Source organism: Melanotaenia boesemani, chromosome 16 (assembly GCF_017639745.1).
Source record: "Melanotaenia boesemani isolate fMelBoe1 chromosome 16, fMelBoe1.pri, whole genome shotgun sequence".
Taxonomy (NCBI): Eukaryota; Metazoa; Chordata; class Actinopteri; order Atheriniformes; family Melanotaeniidae; genus Melanotaenia; species Melanotaenia boesemani.
The window spans coordinates 19,825,251-19,841,442 of record NC_055697.1 but is presented as its reverse complement, the minus strand read 5'-3'; the positions used below and the strand labels follow the sequence as shown (position 1 = coordinate 19,841,442).

Sequence of the window (16,192 nt, the reverse complement as noted above, 5' to 3'; positions counted from 1 at the left end):
AATTGTCACTCACACAACTCAGAATGCCTTAACATGAAAATGTGTTAATCACACCATATTAACACATTCACAATGTGGGGCATCACTCCTCATTTCAGAACAAAAAGCATGTCCCCACATAAATTTAATGTTTAATAACTGGGTTTTAGTTGAGATCCTAATTTGAGTTGGGCATGCAACCATAATAATTAAGGTTGAAGTAAATCTCCTATGAAGGTAAGACAAAGTAAAATCATGTGAACATATCACACTCATACACTAGTACTCATACTCATGCACCTACATGATCAGATATTTTGAATAGGAGCTTCAGGGGACAGACAGAAGTTTAAACCAAATTAATTTTATTCTGAGGGAAAAGTGCATCTTGCAGCGAATTAATCAATCAATGCGAATATAATGAAGGAAAAGGAATTAAGTGCTTATACTCCTTGAAAGATGTTACACGCCATGGTGGTAATTCATTTCATTTCTTGTATTTGCTAAATCTTGAGTTGCTAATCCTTAATACAATATTTTAATATTGTTTTTAAATTACTGATTTTGGTGCAGACTTTGGTGCAAATAATCTGAATTAATTCAAAGTTAAGATGTAATGTAAAAATTAACTAAAATATTATTACTTTCATGCCCCTTGACTGCATCTTAGATCCGTGAAGAACTGCTTTGTTTAAGAGAAACCCTTTTTAGTATCCAGCATCTGATCTGACTTTAAATATTTTAGTTTTTGCTTAAGTTGCAAATTTCTAACAGTGGGACTTTAAACCCTAGAGTGGCTTTATTGTAACATTTTCATGAATGAAACTTGACCACCAACTGAGTAGAACAGAAATCCTATACTATATAAGTTCTTACATTAAAGTTGAGTCATGTGCTGTTACAAATGCTGACTATATATGTATTTAATATGTGCTTTGTATGTAGCTTAGGTAAGAAAATTAAATAATCCAATCAAACAATTGCTCCTGATAACAATAAGATTTAAGTAGAAATGCATCTGTAAGTTAATATGTAGAAACAACAGAATATGAACTGATTAATAATCATCAAATGTGATGTGAAAAATGTAGATGGTAGACACATGAATATATTAAATCTGTTTATTAATACTAACTCATTTTCTTTGCACAACAAGAGCACACAAGCTCTCCCTTTCATAGCTAAGTCACAATATCTTTTATTTACCAGAAATTAGAAGAATCATTCCCAGTTGCGAGGCTCCCTCTTGTGTTGGAGCACCATATAATCAAGTCTTTTTCTTTTCAGACCTGTGTAGTGACATCTGTTGAACATGAGATGGCAGTGTTTGATGAGTACTCCACAACCATGATGTTTGCTCAATCTTTTGACATGAACTAGTTTGCATGTTGGAGAAACATTTTTACAGCCTTGGAAATGATCAACTGAGAAGACAAACTTATTTTTTTCTAATTCTTCCAAAAAGTTTTCCCTTTTCCAAAAGTTAAAACGTAACTATAGTGGGATTTAGCAGCTTTATAATTACATGTCTTTTTTTTCTGAGTGCTTTTGTACGTAAAAGTCATATTGAAATGATGCAGATCCAGACTGAGAGAGTGTGTGGGTGGCAAAGGGCTTTTAGACCATAACATCGCAATTTAAGCTGCACTGGGCTGTCACTGAGACTGCAGAAGACTCCCACTTTGAAGTGAGATTAGCATGCATGGGTAGAGAGGGTTAGAGGTGATAGGCCTGCCAGTAACTGAGAGGCCGCTCAAGAGGTTCTTCACACAATTTTCTCCTTAAAAAAAAGATGTAAATTATGAAGAATATGAAGAAAACTAATAATAGTAATAATAAGATGCTCAACTGAGCATGAATCCAAAGGACAAACCAAAATTTAAACAAAAGATAATTGCAACCAGCCTCTACTGTAATTACTCCCTCTCTGACTTTGAACTGAGCATGACAAATGACTTGGCTGAGGCTTTATCTGCCCTCAGACTTGAACTCCCTGCATCTCATGACACCACTGATCCTTTCTCATTTGTTCTGGCATCAGATATCACCTCTCCAAAATCATTATTAATAAAACACAGCGCCTCTCAACCAGTATCAATCAATCATCTCAGACAGAGCTAAGCCTCCGGATCAGAATGGGTCAGCGGCACAAATGAAAGGTCCCATCTGCTGAACCACACAAGCACACACAGTATTTACAACCCACCAGAGGGCAATGTTTAGCATCCCACAGCTCATGTGACAGAAGGGATGCTAATACTCAATAACAGCTTATGATTTCTAGAACACAGTTCTAGTTACTCACTCTGTGGGAGGGTTGAGGTCCTCTGTGTTGGTTTCAAAGAACTTAAGGACCTCCTCGCTTTGGGAAATGTGGGAGGGAAGCTTCAACAGAGCCTGTGGGAGAGAAAGGAGTAGGAAAGCTACTGGTCACAGCAAAAATACATATTTCACTGATTGTGTGTATGTTAAGAAGTACTTTGGATATACTTCTAGATGTGTAACATGTTTGTTGCACTTTGTGCAGTCAGATCAGAGGACCAGGCAGAGCTGTGAAGGGTGTGGAAGGGAACGGAGAAGGCTCTGGGCCCAGGGAGAGAGTTAAAACAAAGGAAAACACAGAGGGGTGATATATGAAAAGTCTACCTCAACTGCCATTGAACAAAGCAGTTTCAGTCCACTACACTTGAATAAGAAAAGACACCCCCAAAGAAACAATATCTAAAAGAAAGCTTCCTGCCTTCCCAATAAATCCCTACTAAATGAAAACCACTGCCACACTTGGCGACATGCCTGCTCCACATTCCCTTCTCTGACCTAGTGAATGAAAGAGGTGCAGGTGGTCATGCTTACACTTTACTATACATCTGCTGATTCATGCTTACCCCTGCCTGTCCCAGTTCCCTCATTTCCTTTATAGGCTGCCTATTTACACTGGTAACAGGAAATGACCAGTGCAAAAAGAGCAGTTGCTTTCCTGCTGAGCCTGGTGGGGGGAGATAAATGCTGAGTCCTGCCTTTAAAACACTATAGCAAATGTTCAAGGATTGCCTTACCAATTAAGGAAAATATAAGGGTTTTGTGAGGATCTTATGCGACGTGATGAGTATAGTCTTACTTTGCAGTAATTGTCCAAGTGCTTCAGTCTTTTGACAGCTACATCCCTGATGTGACTGCGACGAAACAAGACTTTACCTGAAGAGAAACAGAAAACTGTTAGCTGTTTAAAGCTCCAAAAACTTTGACAACATTACAGATTTAGATTATTACACTTTAATATTAAAGGTTAAATATTTAGTACCACTATGATGCCTTCCTGGATAAATGGAATATTTTCATTCATTGTCCTTCAAACTAAAATGACATCCTACATTTTGATTGGCTTTATTTTTCACATGTCAACTCTGCATGAAAGATACTTTTCTATTTTGGCTTCCATTGGATTTTTATGAAGAAATCACTGAAGGCTCTCCTTTTAACAGCTGTGTTTGGTGGCAATCAAACTGTACAATCATTGGTCACGTGCAGGTTAAAGTGTCACCATCTTTTTCAGCTAAATAAAAGCAACAATTGGGAGAGACCACAAAGTCACAACTTCAATTATGCTGATTTCGACCAAATCTTGTAAAAATGACCACAAAGAGTTGGAGTTACAACAGAGACCTGGAAACTATTTACAACTGGGAAGAGCCAAAGGAAGGAAACTCTAAGAGGTTTTAATTTAGTTTTTTTTTACCAGAGTTGTTTTTCAGTTTTATGCGGTGAAGAATACAACAAAATATATGATAGTCTTACATAAAACATGAAAAATGAGATATGAGTTGAAAAATAACATATGCAACTATTATCTATCAGTGTTTACTACACTGTGCAGCTCTCCCAATCATATGTGCTGGCTTTGGTCTCTTTGAACACCTATGATCAGTAGAAATGACAAAAAAGCACACGCCACCTTTATTCGGCAGCTTCTGATTTGAATCATGACACTGAAAGCTACTGTCTTTTGATTATTGGATACTAGAGTTTAATTTTAGTGTAAAAGCAAGATCCGTGCCATTTACGAGAATAGTGGTGAGTCATCTGTTACCATCAAACAGCAGGTCATGAACAACTTAGTCTATAGAGTGTGTTTATTTGTTTTTATTTAAATATATCACATTTTTAAATGGCTTTTCAGCATTTGTAATGTGCCCCACACATACATACTCTTTGTCCCATATTTGGTTTGTTGGGATCCAGTGACCCAAAGTGAGAATAATTTATCAAAGGACACATTAATGGCAGCTAACAGGAACCCTCCTAATTGCTCTTCCTTTAATGGCCACTTTCAGACTCCTCAGGGACTGACCTCTAACAGCATCTAAAACTATGAAGCCCACTCAACAGTTCCCTTTAACGCTGCTTGCTTACTCCATGTTGGGCTTACAGACATCAAAACAGCACTGACCAAACTCAAGCAGCAGAGCTTGTCAAACAAAGGATCTCTTCACTTCTCTCCTCTCCTCTGGCCCACAATGAGTTTATCAGATTAGACAAATCTCTCTCTGCTAACCTCCTACTGACATGGCTGACCACAAATTGATTTGGCCTGGGTGGAGTAGGGAAGTTAATAAAACAATGCAGTGTGGTAGGCCTTGCTATGGAGTGTGTAGGTATACAAACAAACAGCAGTTGTGCATGAAAATGTCTTGCAAGGCTACTAAACATTCCAGTCTCTTGGATAAATCAAAAACAGATGGTCATACTGACAGTGATACCAGAGGGAATAGTATGTGTAGTGTGTATCACCTGGCAAAAAAGGAATGATTCTCTTTTTGGGGTCTTTCTGTCCTCCCTCAATTGGGAATTTGTCGAGGATTCGCATCTGCAAGAGTGAGGAAAATAGCAATCAATTGTGCAGGACAACTCAAAAACAACCAGGCATTCTGATAGAAAAGGCCAGAGCTGTCTTTATATTTTAGTTGACCTCATTGTTGCTTCAACACAGTGTAATTACACATCATCTGCAAAGCGCTGAGTTGCAAAGCTCCCACTTTGATCACTGGAGCAGCAGTAAAGGTTACATCACCCACATTTATCTGAGGGAAAAAAAACTTAAAAGAAAGCCACTTAAGGAGCTTAAAAAGTCATTGGGGTAGATAACAGATAATGAGCACTTTGATGTTCACACTTGATACATCTGTCTATTTACCAGCTCAATCTCTTGAGAGATTAAATCACAGTGAAAATAAAAGATGCCAGAATGCGTCTGCTCAGACACATACTGTATGCATCCAACCTTTGTGTAAAAACACCATATGCTGCATGTTTTGCATGATGTATAACAATGTTTTGTTGAGTGTCAATGTATGTATGTGATCACAGACAAGAGGTTCCTCTCTCAATACAATTACACCCATATTGGGAATGCACATCCTACAGTAACAGTGGGCTTGAGATCCAGATGTAGCTCCGCCTTTATTCCTTTTGCATTGCCTTGTTCCAGATGTGCTCTGTCAAACTGTATAGAGTGCAAGCATCAACCTGAAGCATACTCAGCAAGGAGGAGGGGACCAGGAGACTAGTCTCAGTCTAAATATAGCCAAAAAGAACCAGGTGGACAAACAGAATCTAGCTCGGTGGGTAATGATGGATCCAGTCTGTCTGGGCCTGTAGGAGTTGTTTGTCGGACTTCTCCAGCAAGAGGTGGTTATGTTTCCCATCATGTGGTTCTTTTGTGCCAATCTCATCTGCTGCCTTTGCTAAACCTCAAAATTTTTCTCAGGGCATGGCATTTCCCCTCTTCTGAACTATGGACAGTTAACAAAAAGAGGTTTGTTTTGGGGGAAAAAAAACACAGTCATCATTTTTGTGCTTTAAAGGCAAAGAAAAGGCTGAGCAGAAAGTATGATCCTGGTTAACCAAATCAGCACATACGCATACAAAAAAATCTCATCTAAGATTAGAGTCTCATATGCCTAAAACTGTGGCAGCAAGACATGGAATATGTACACAAACCAGACTGTTTTTCTTAAGGATATGTTGGCAATAACAGTTTTACAGCAGAAGCTGCAATTTCCAAAAAACCCCGTTGTTATAACAGTACATTGGTAACTGTGTTGTTTATATGACACACCAAACTGCACCCTCAGCTTCACAGCTGAATGTGACTGTACACTCCCTCTAAGATGAGAAGGTTTCACACAACACTGAGAGTAAGGCTTTTCATCCAGAAGTGAGGATGACATCACCCTCCCAGGACCTGCAATGGATACATTCACAGACCCATAGGACAGGTGTAAAAGCCGTTCCTATGGCAACAGCCGGACAACTTGGAAGCAAACTCTGTAAGAAAACATTTCTCCATTTTGTATATTTTTCATTTAGAGTATTCAGGGGTGAGGAAAACTATCATTTTTTTTTCTTCTTGACTGTCTAGAAACTTAAGGCGGTTCTGTGTCCACTAGGGAAAAAAATAAAAAACTTCAAGCAGCAGCAGGTGCTAGGATGTAATTCCTGTCACTTCATAAGAGCTTGACAATAAGTGTTGTGAATAAATAAAAAAAAAATACATGAATTATTTTGACAGGAAGAAGCAAAATGGCTTCTGTAAACAGCAACGATCATCAGTTGAAGCATTTATACTTAACTTTACTCACATGTGAAAGGAGGGAGAAACGGACGAAGACAGACTGCACTGTGATGAAGACAAAGAAACTGCTCTGAGAAGAATCTCAGACAGAGGGAGTGTGGAGGAATGTTTGCGTGGGAAAACAATCTGATTCCCTTTCTGGGTTGAGTTTTCACACCTACTGGATAGTTGTTTACAGCAGAGAGATCATGGTGCAACAATTCCTTGGACAGTGTACATTTACTTAGAGCATTGTTTGGTTGAAAAAAATAAACTAAATAAAAGAATAACCTCTTATATAGCTTTTCCTGAGCACTTTTCCCTGAACTTGTTGGAAAGCATTGATTAGAGACAGACATTCTTAAATCAGTATATAATCATACTTACTTTAAGCTGTGATGTGAGTCTGAGGTGAAACTAAGTCTGTTCAAATAATTTCCAATAATTTGTCTAATGTGTCTTATTGTGATGTTTTGTGGGGGATATTTATTTCATATTACAAATAGACATATAGGTCTTATATCTTTTGCTAAGATATATATATATATACAGCAGTGTTCATACAAATACAATTGATTTAAAAAAATAATATCTATCTGTCTAAGGAAAGCAACAGATTCAATCCCCCATCCTGAGCGTCCACGGTTTGGTGGGTGACGTTATAAAGGAAAAGACTAATTGGAAGGAAAAACTCTGAGCTCAGAGTGGGCTACAAGCCCTAAGAAGACTTATATAATACACAGTAAATCTGTAAAAAAAGAGTCAATCTGTCACAAAAAAAACATGTGAACAGCCATGTCAACCCAATGTAAATGTCTGTATTTTAAAAGTTTCTTAAGTCAAATATAAAATTCCTAAGTGAATACCTAAGTGTCAGCCATGATGTGCATTGGTTGAAATTTCCAAATCACAAAGAAAAATGTGCCAAAAAGGGAGGGGGAGGGACAGGAGCAGCCACAGGTGTCGAGGCACGGAACAAGGAAAACCTGAGCATACCAAAATAGATAATAATAAGGAACCTTTCAAATTACAAACAGCCATTCATGTTGGACTGACATGGATGTTTACATGGTTTTAACAGAATTACTGTGTATTATATACAGTACCAGTCAAAAGTTTAGACACACCTGGAAGTGTATCCAAATTTTTGACTGGTGGTCATTCAAGGCTTGAGAGGGAGTGGTATGCAACTCGATATACCACACCAAAAGCTCTCATTTCAGCCTGAGGTGGTTTGAACTGAAATTACTTTGGAAATTAAAGAATATGGGAGTGAAAGAAAGAGAAGAGGATACCAGACCCGTGTAACCTGTTTCTTAATATTTTTTTAGATTTGCTATTTACGATTACTGATATTTAATTATTAATCTCTGATTATAAGCTTAGATAGACTTCTGTATAATGTCATTTTTCAATAGTGCAAGGATAAAAGGGGGAGGATGATGTTTCAATTTAAGTAATCTCAGCCATTACTGAGCAATTGTTTGTATGCCAGCCCATGTATGATACGTTTTTTGTTTTTAGTTTTTTTTTTAGAAAAATTACCTTTTTCAAGTCGCAACTTGTGTAAAGAATGTAGGTCAGACAAATTACAATGCAGACAGAGTAGAGCTGACCCTGGTCCAATTCCACAAACCAAAAATAATGACGACTAAGAGATTTTGGAGAAGTCTTTGTCCAAAAGGAAACTAGGCCAGCTTGCACACTCCACAATCCCCTGTGGAATGCTGTGACCCGCGTGCTCTGTCCACTGTGGCTGAAGGGTGTGTAGAGACAGGCAAACCTCACTCACTTCACACACTGACCACTTCTGCTCATGTCGAACATGTGCAAGTCAAAAACAGGTCCTTCTGACACCAGAAACAGTGTGCTTCAGCACTATTATGCTGCTAAAACAAGCATCTCAACGAGAAAAAGTTAGTTTGCTTAACTTGTTCTAAAGTGCGCTCTTCATTTAGGTCAGCAGAAAAGACAAAAAAAAAAGATGCTGTAAAAAGAAGATGGGATAAATTATGATAATTGCTTCCAAGAGGAGCAGTTATGAATTATGTGACGTGCAATGGGGAGGTTTGAAACATTAGCAGTGTAAGTGCTGTTATATTTGCAATAAATATGGAGTTTAAAAAACAAACACCAAGGCTGCCTGTTGTTAATAAGAAGTATTACATGGTCAGCTGGAAACTGCTGACTGATGCTGTTTATCACTTTTCCCCCCAACAAAAGCTCAATCTCTGCCTGGGTAGGAGGCAAGTTTTTTTTTATTTTTTCTTATGAAGTTTTTTAAGAACACCACAAAACATGAATCCTGACATGACCATAGACATTTATATGACCATGTTCATATGAGTACAAATAAAACACACTAACCCCTGACTGTTGTGTATGGACAGCTGTGGACTGTGAATTACCGTGGCCAGACAAACACACCTCAGCAGCAGGGCTCTACGGACAAGACTAATGTTTACACAGACAGGAGAGAAGCTCTGTTTCAATCAAACAGACCAGGGCTGAATTTTCCTGGCTATTAGCAAGAGACCAAAGAACAAAGAGTTTCCTGCAACCAGCCCACCGGAGCCACAGCGCTGTAGAGTGCAGTCTGGCTGGGAGGGTTATCAGACAAGAGCTAGAAACAGTCATTCACAAGAAAAGTACTTGATAAAGTATTTGAGCATTTAGATTTAAACCCCTTCCACTACTGCTGAAAATACGATAAAGTTTAGGTTAGTTTTCTCTCTAAAACTTGAGTTGTTGTTTAATATATTGATATTTTACTATAGGATCAACAGTTCCTGGAGACTGTGCTCCATGTTGCATTATGCATTCTGACTGAGGTCATGTTTTTTCCTGCATCTGCTGACTGGATTTCCCCCATTTTTCTATTTCCAAGCAGGCATCTTAAACGAGACCTTTCACAAAGCACACTGCCTGCAGGAGCTGAGCAGAAGGAAGTGGCCAAAAGGTCAAAGTGACCTCATTGTGTGTAATGTGGCAGTAAGATGAAGACATATGAAGGTGATTACTAACAGAAAATGTTTAACTTTATGGCTCGTGAACAACTTCAAATGCAGCTGTGAATTGAGGTTGTAAAAGGATTTTGTAACTCATGTCAGTGTAACATACCTGCAGGTCAAAGAATTTGCTGTATCTCCGGTAGATGACATGGGAAGTGGAGTCTGAGTAAGTGACATTGATCAGGTACACCTAATAGGCAAAGCACAGACAAAAAAAAGGATGTTAGGAACCAAGTCATTTTGGCAAAGACTTCATGGCACCACTTTAACCCTCTTGACTTAACTTCAAAGGTCTTCAGAGGTCAAACAAACTCATTAAGATTGTCTGTTTAAGTCACACATTGGAAAGCTATCAGGAGGTCAGTGAAGGGGATCAGTAGATTTTGAATTATTAGATAATTAAAGACATTGATTAATTACAGCAAATTTTAATAAAAAAATAATAATAATAAAATAAATCCACATCTGCAGGATTACTGTCATGATCTTGTCTAAGACTATTTAATTTTGTAAAACCAACGTCTCAGTTGTATCAAATCTTTGAATTTTTCTTTCAGGCGCTACTCAGTCTACTGTTTAAATACACAAATGATGACTCCCATTGTGTCAACAACAAAAAACATCAAGAAAAGCTGTCAACCTAAAGCTGAAGTCTGTCAAAAATCATCTAATTATAAATAATATAGTATTATTAAGTTTCCCAAAATAAAGAATTATAAACTGATAATTGAACCTACTACTCCATCTGTGTTTGGCACAGAGCTTTTACAAAAGCAGCTTTTACACATATGGTGGCAGGCTGCAAGGACATCCAGTTGGAAATGCAGTCTTCATGTTGCAAGCACTTTGCTGTTGAAAGAGCGTGCAGCAAGGCAAAACAAGACCTCCACCAGCTTACTAATGAGATGCAGACATATGAGTTGCTGTTTGTGTAAGGACACATCCCCAAAGAACCAAATATATGTTCTTGTGCCAGTATAAATAGTGTGAAACAAAATACCATGGTTTAACAGTTTAATTAATTTAAATTTCTTATGTAACACTTATGATAGCTACGAGAATTGATTAAGAAGGCCATAACCAACACGAATGACACAACAAGGACCTTTGTACAGTTTCATGTACGAGAATTCCAATCTTTGCAGCAGATTCAAAACAAGCACAACAAATGAATGCACATTCTTGGCTCTGTGGGGTTATCTGCATTAAATTACCATGACTGGCAGTCAGACAGCTGCAGGCACATTTTATTTCAAAATATCTGAGACTATTTTAACATGGGTGTTGTAAATACAGCTTGTAAACAGGAATTTCAGTACTTTGCCACTGCTGTTCTGTAACTCATCTTCCACAAGGAAGTGGCACTTGAACAGTGGGAACAAAAGACAAAGGGCTGCTTCTTTCCTCCCTCAAATCGGACATGCATTTTCAGTTGCTTAGCTCATAGATAATCAGATTTGATTTTTTTTTCTTCCTCTTCTTCCCTCACAGGGACTTCCCAGTCAAACTCATCCGGCTTTAGTCCCAAGGGAAAAAGTCTGTGCCCCTTGTTTAGTGGCCTTGGGGAGTCTCCTTAAGCAGGAAACAGATGATGCAATTGATCTTAACTCTCAGGTTAATTCATTTAATTAAACCAGATAGACTAATTGATTTTTGTAATCCCACTGAGACAAGTCCTCTCACTCAAATAAGTAAAATAATGCCATAGCAAGGCAATGTAATCAAACAAGTGTGGTGCCATTAAATGGGTTTTTTAGAATGCTAAAATGTTCACTGTCACAGCAATAATATACTAGTGTTTAGCAGGTGTAATGTTAAGGGTGCAAGTTAGCTTCCTAACACCTAAAACTACAAACTGAAACTGATGATGTCAAGGTCAGGATCATGAATCATGATAGGGAAAATTAGCCAAGCTGAATAGTTACTGGATAATATTAACCAAGCCATAGTTATAGTTCATCTTGGCCATTAATTGGATGAAGATCCTTGACCTAGTATACCTGCACAGGAGGAAAATCTAGTAATTCATTTAAGAATGTGTGAGAAAATGTTCAAGAAAATTTGCCGCTTCTAACGTCCTCTGTAGGAGATCATTGTACGTAATTAAAGCCAATCCACTGCACAGGCATTGTCTGCAAGTTATTTGAAAGGTAACTTTGCTACAGTTATATAATCAGGATTTTATCAAAGAAGAGTGGCACTCTGGAAATGTTTCACATGAGGAGGAGTCAACTTGGGCCACTTTTCAGATACACTTTCTGACATGTTTAGCAGAAAATATGTGAATGAACATATTGAAAATTTGGTTTTATTAGGCAAAGAGCCATATTTGTACACTTCATTGGACATACAAAATGCCTCTGAATGCTACTCCATGAAGTCATCGAACCACACTGAGTTCTCCACACCAATCATCAAAGATCAAGCTACATCCCAGCTACTTCATTTAGATCAGCCTTCAGCATAAAAATGAGAAAAAACTGTTAGTACTGATTACTTACTACTGTATAACTTTTGTTATTTTAGAAAAAAGAATTCAAGTTCTAATGTCGTAATATCCTCCAATATCATAATAACACTCTTTTCTCTTGTTAAGCATTTCTATGAGTGTTCAAAAATGAGTTAAAGCATTAGGTTTTCAGCCTTTCAAACTTTGTTTCTGACTCATTTTGATGGAACACTTAAATTTGTTATGCACATCCCAGGAGTCTTTGTTGCCCTGCAGTGTCACGAGGCTGAAAAACCACATTAAATTTTTTTTTTTTTTTTCCCCAGCCTGGGGCATCACGCGACAGCTGCGTTTTGCTTTATGGCACCATGTCACACACCAACTGGATATCAACACACTGGCCATTTTGATTTAGCAAGAAACCCAAAAGGACATTACTGAAGGAAGTGAGTATAAAAATAAGGGAAAATGACAGCAAAAAATAAAAAATAAATACATTTAAAAAAGCAAAAGTCAACATCAGACTGACTTTTACTTGCTAGAGAGAGCTCAGAGAAGAGGCAGGATGCAAGATGAAGGCCGAATTAGCCGTCATTAGGGGGCGCCAAAGTGCAGAAATCTGCCAAAATTTAGTAGTTCTGCCTTAGTATAATTTATACTTCACTGTTAAAGATTAAATATGTAACTCTAGGCCCATTTGTTTCTAGTTGAGTTTATGTATGCCAGAAATAATTGAACTATCACATTATCTGGGTGTGCATGGCCAGTTTTGCTAAATTTGCTAAATAACTGTCCACGTCCAGAGGTTGTGAACAAATACATCTAATTTATTTTTACAATCTAAATCATTCATTTGTTCCCTTTGAATGTTGCTGAAATATATATTGCCATTAAATTACATCACAATATCGTCAGAGTATTATTCTTTCTGACTTTACAATTCCCACAACCTTTCCCAATGTGTCACATTTGTGGTTTTGTGCTTTTTGAGCTTACTAGCAGAGTATGATTAAGATTTCTCGTAGAAGTTCTGGTGACACAAGACCAGCTGTAAGTCTTTAGATGAAAACTCTGAGGAGTCCAAGACACAATATTCATGTCAAACCCTAAACGACAACAAACAACAAACCCTTGCTCTTCTAAATACACTTTGCATAAATACATCTAAATTATAAATACATTAAATACATCTAAATACATTAAACATAAACTATGAGTGATGCTCATCTAGCCATGCTACTAGATGGACGTAATAAATAATATAATTCTGTGGTTTTTTTCCTTGTGATGTAACTGAAATTTGCAGCTTATCTCACCATGGGTCTGGTTATGTTCTGGCTCTCTTTTTGCTGTCAGTGCTAAGCCAACCAATGGTTTTAGCTAATTAAAGTTCCATCACATAATCAATCTTTAGGTTTGAGTTCCCACTTTATATGTGACAGTTCTAGTTTTAGTTTATATTGTTCCTGATTTGAGTAAAATACAAAGTTGACTTAAGAATTCTGGTAATAATATATAACAAGGTGAAACTTTCAGTGCACATATTAGGTGTGATTTCACAAACAGAAAAAAAAACTTCCAGTACTTCAGGTTACATCAATATATTTGAAGTTACCGGTGCCAGCAGAAAGAATTACACAGTAAAAAGTATTTTATAAAACAGTAAAAAACAGAAAATTGTTGCCTTGATCACACATAAATAATTTTGGCAGATTTTTCAGATTTTTAAGCCAAACATATCTGACTCAAACATAAGCAGACACTGAAACAAGGGGTTTTCACTATATACCCGGATATACTGTAGCTGCAGGATTTTTTCAGCTTTTCTTGTGATTGTTACAACCTAAAACTTTAGATTTTGCCGGCGTTTGTGAAAGGTTGCAGCAGTGTTTAGTTTAGTTGTTTTTTTGTATTATTATTATTTTGGTTCTGTTTTTTACTCTTTGCAAACGTGCCTGGACTTTTATTTACTATATTCAGACTTTGTAATGGAAATTTGTCATTGTGTCAGGCAAAAACTGTACAACACAAACATCATAAAACAAGTAAATAAGATTGATAAACACAGTAAAGGGGAAAAAAAGACTCCTCAAACTGTTGAGCTATATATTTCCCCGAAGGCTGTGGAAGGGTCACGCACAGTGACTCAGCAATTTTAAACAGCATGTGTGACAAATAAACAGAAATAATCAGAAACACTGACATTTAAGTATTTTGATCCCAGATATCTTAAATGAAGAAAAAGCAAAAACTTATCATTTAGAACATATAAATAAATACCTGAGATAAATTGAAATTTGAATCAAAGCCCACTTAAGATGATGACTCATGCTGATATGTTTCAATTAAAGAAGCAGACACATAGACCGATTTCTGAAAAATAAAATGTATGAGAAACATTGCTTTTTTGCTGCTGGGAATCCTTCTTTTTTATTCCAGTAGAAATAACACTTACACTGACCAACAACCCTTACTGGATCACCAAAAGCATCTGGATATAAAAGTAGTAAAAGTAGAAGATGGCATCATATAATGAATCCTCGTGATCCAAGATGTCAACAAAGCATGACTGCTGCCAACATCTCAGGCTTTGGCTCTCTTTCTCATGAGATTCAGGATTTCCTTTACCATTGTCATTGTCACCGTTTCCCCATGATACTGGACCTTCCTGACAACTGTGGATGAGCTGATCACCCAGCAGATGTCTTCCTGTTGCTCATCATTAAAAGCCTCCCACACACACACACACACACAAAACTACAAACACAGAGAAGTACTGAGCAAAACCTGGGTTAAAGAGAGGTTACACAATGGGGTGTGGATTCGAAGGATCTTCATCCCAGAGAAACATTTGGTACTGGCTTTGAGAAGGTCCTTGCACTGGAGCATCAACAATATAATGACATCCTCCAACGGGACACCACTGAATCATTTTTCAACTTCACTTTGAAGCAGATTCTCTACTTTCAGTGGATGGAGAGATGCTGTCAGCATGCAAGTTTCCTATGGTGATGATTATATCTTTACCCACACAGACAACATGATTGAGTATCAACACTGTAGGCAAGCACCTCTTTACTGGTCAGGTGATCAAATATGACCCATTAGAAAAAAGCTAGTATTTTGTTCCAGTTCAGGTGCCTGAGCCAAACTCATACCCCAACCCCTTCTGTGGTGGTGGAGGCTACCTTCACCTAGCTACACAATTTCAGTGATTCACACAATTTCCAAAATCATTCCCATTCTCCCTATTGATGACGTTTACATGATCTTTTATTCCTTTAGATCTTGTGTCATTTTTGCAGGTGAGCAGTCTGCAAAAAACACACTGTTGCTATCAACATGTAACATAGAAAATACTTCTACACAGTCAAGTCTGTCTGTGTAGTGTGTTGCAAATTTAACCACTGATGTGCTGATGGGCTCACACGGTCTCAACACATGTTCAGCATGAACTGCATCTTATGTTTTAAATTGTTTTTGGTCTTTTTTTTTCTTATTTTTTATTGAAGATGTGTGCATATTTTTTGCAGTGTTCAAGTGAATTTAACACATACTTTTATTGTTGCTTTTTTTTAATTTACAGCATTTTGTGTTTGTGTTTTTGAAGTGTGCTATAAGAAAAAATGGGTGTAGCTATGTTTGTTTCTTTGGTCTGGTGTAGCATTTATCATCCCAGTGAGCCAGATCTGCAGCATGCTACATAAGCCCCACACTTTTTGGACAATAATCAATCTGATCTCTTATTTTTATTGTACTTACAAGCATTAATATTCTGCACCTGAGCAGACCAGACATTTACAATGACTTTCTCATTCTTTTTCACCGTAAATGAAAACATCCTGTCTTTTTTTAAGCTGAAAAATCCTGTGATTTTAGTCAAACTGTGAAGTTTGATGATAGGTTTTATGAGCACAAAGCACAACATACAGCTGATGTTGAAAGGAAAATTATGTTTTTAAGAATGTTTTCATTAAATAGCTTATGACAAAATATGTTTATTTTAACATTTTCCTTATTCAGACAAACTGGATCATAGTTTTTGACAATAAATAGAATGTGTTTATAATAAAGTTCCTTGACCTGCCAGTATTTGATGATGCAGTTAATAAAATTTCATATGCATGTACTTTCTTGTAAAAC

The 16,192-nt window shown here is 37.2% G+C and overlaps 1 protein-coding gene and 1 pseudogene across 4 annotated transcripts in view; one reads left to right on the top strand and one right to left on the bottom strand.

The window, feature by feature from the left end:
- The window catches only part of LOC121655659 (SH3 and PX domain-containing protein 2A-like), a 53,394-nt gene that overhangs the window by 36,555 nt on the left and 647 nt on the right, over nt 1–16,192 (bottom strand). For 2 of the 4 annotated variants that reach the window (XM_042010443.1, XM_042010444.1), the window contains exons 2-5: nt 9,710–9,790; nt 4,768–4,843; nt 3,098–3,174; nt 2,285–2,376 (exon numbers count right to left, since the gene is read on the bottom strand). In XM_042010443.1, the coding sequence (XP_041866377.1) occupies nt 2,285–2,376; nt 3,098–3,174; nt 4,768–4,843; nt 9,710–9,790 (326 nt within the window). Of the gene's footprint in view, nt 1–2,284; nt 2,377–2,469; nt 2,563–2,864; nt 2,934–3,097; nt 3,175–4,767; nt 4,844–9,709; nt 9,791–16,192 lie in introns of those variants that run through there. The other 2 variants (XM_042010446.1, XM_042010445.1) reach the window with 2 other exon arrangements.
- LOC121655535 lies at nt 14,582–15,593 on the top strand (annotated as a pseudogene).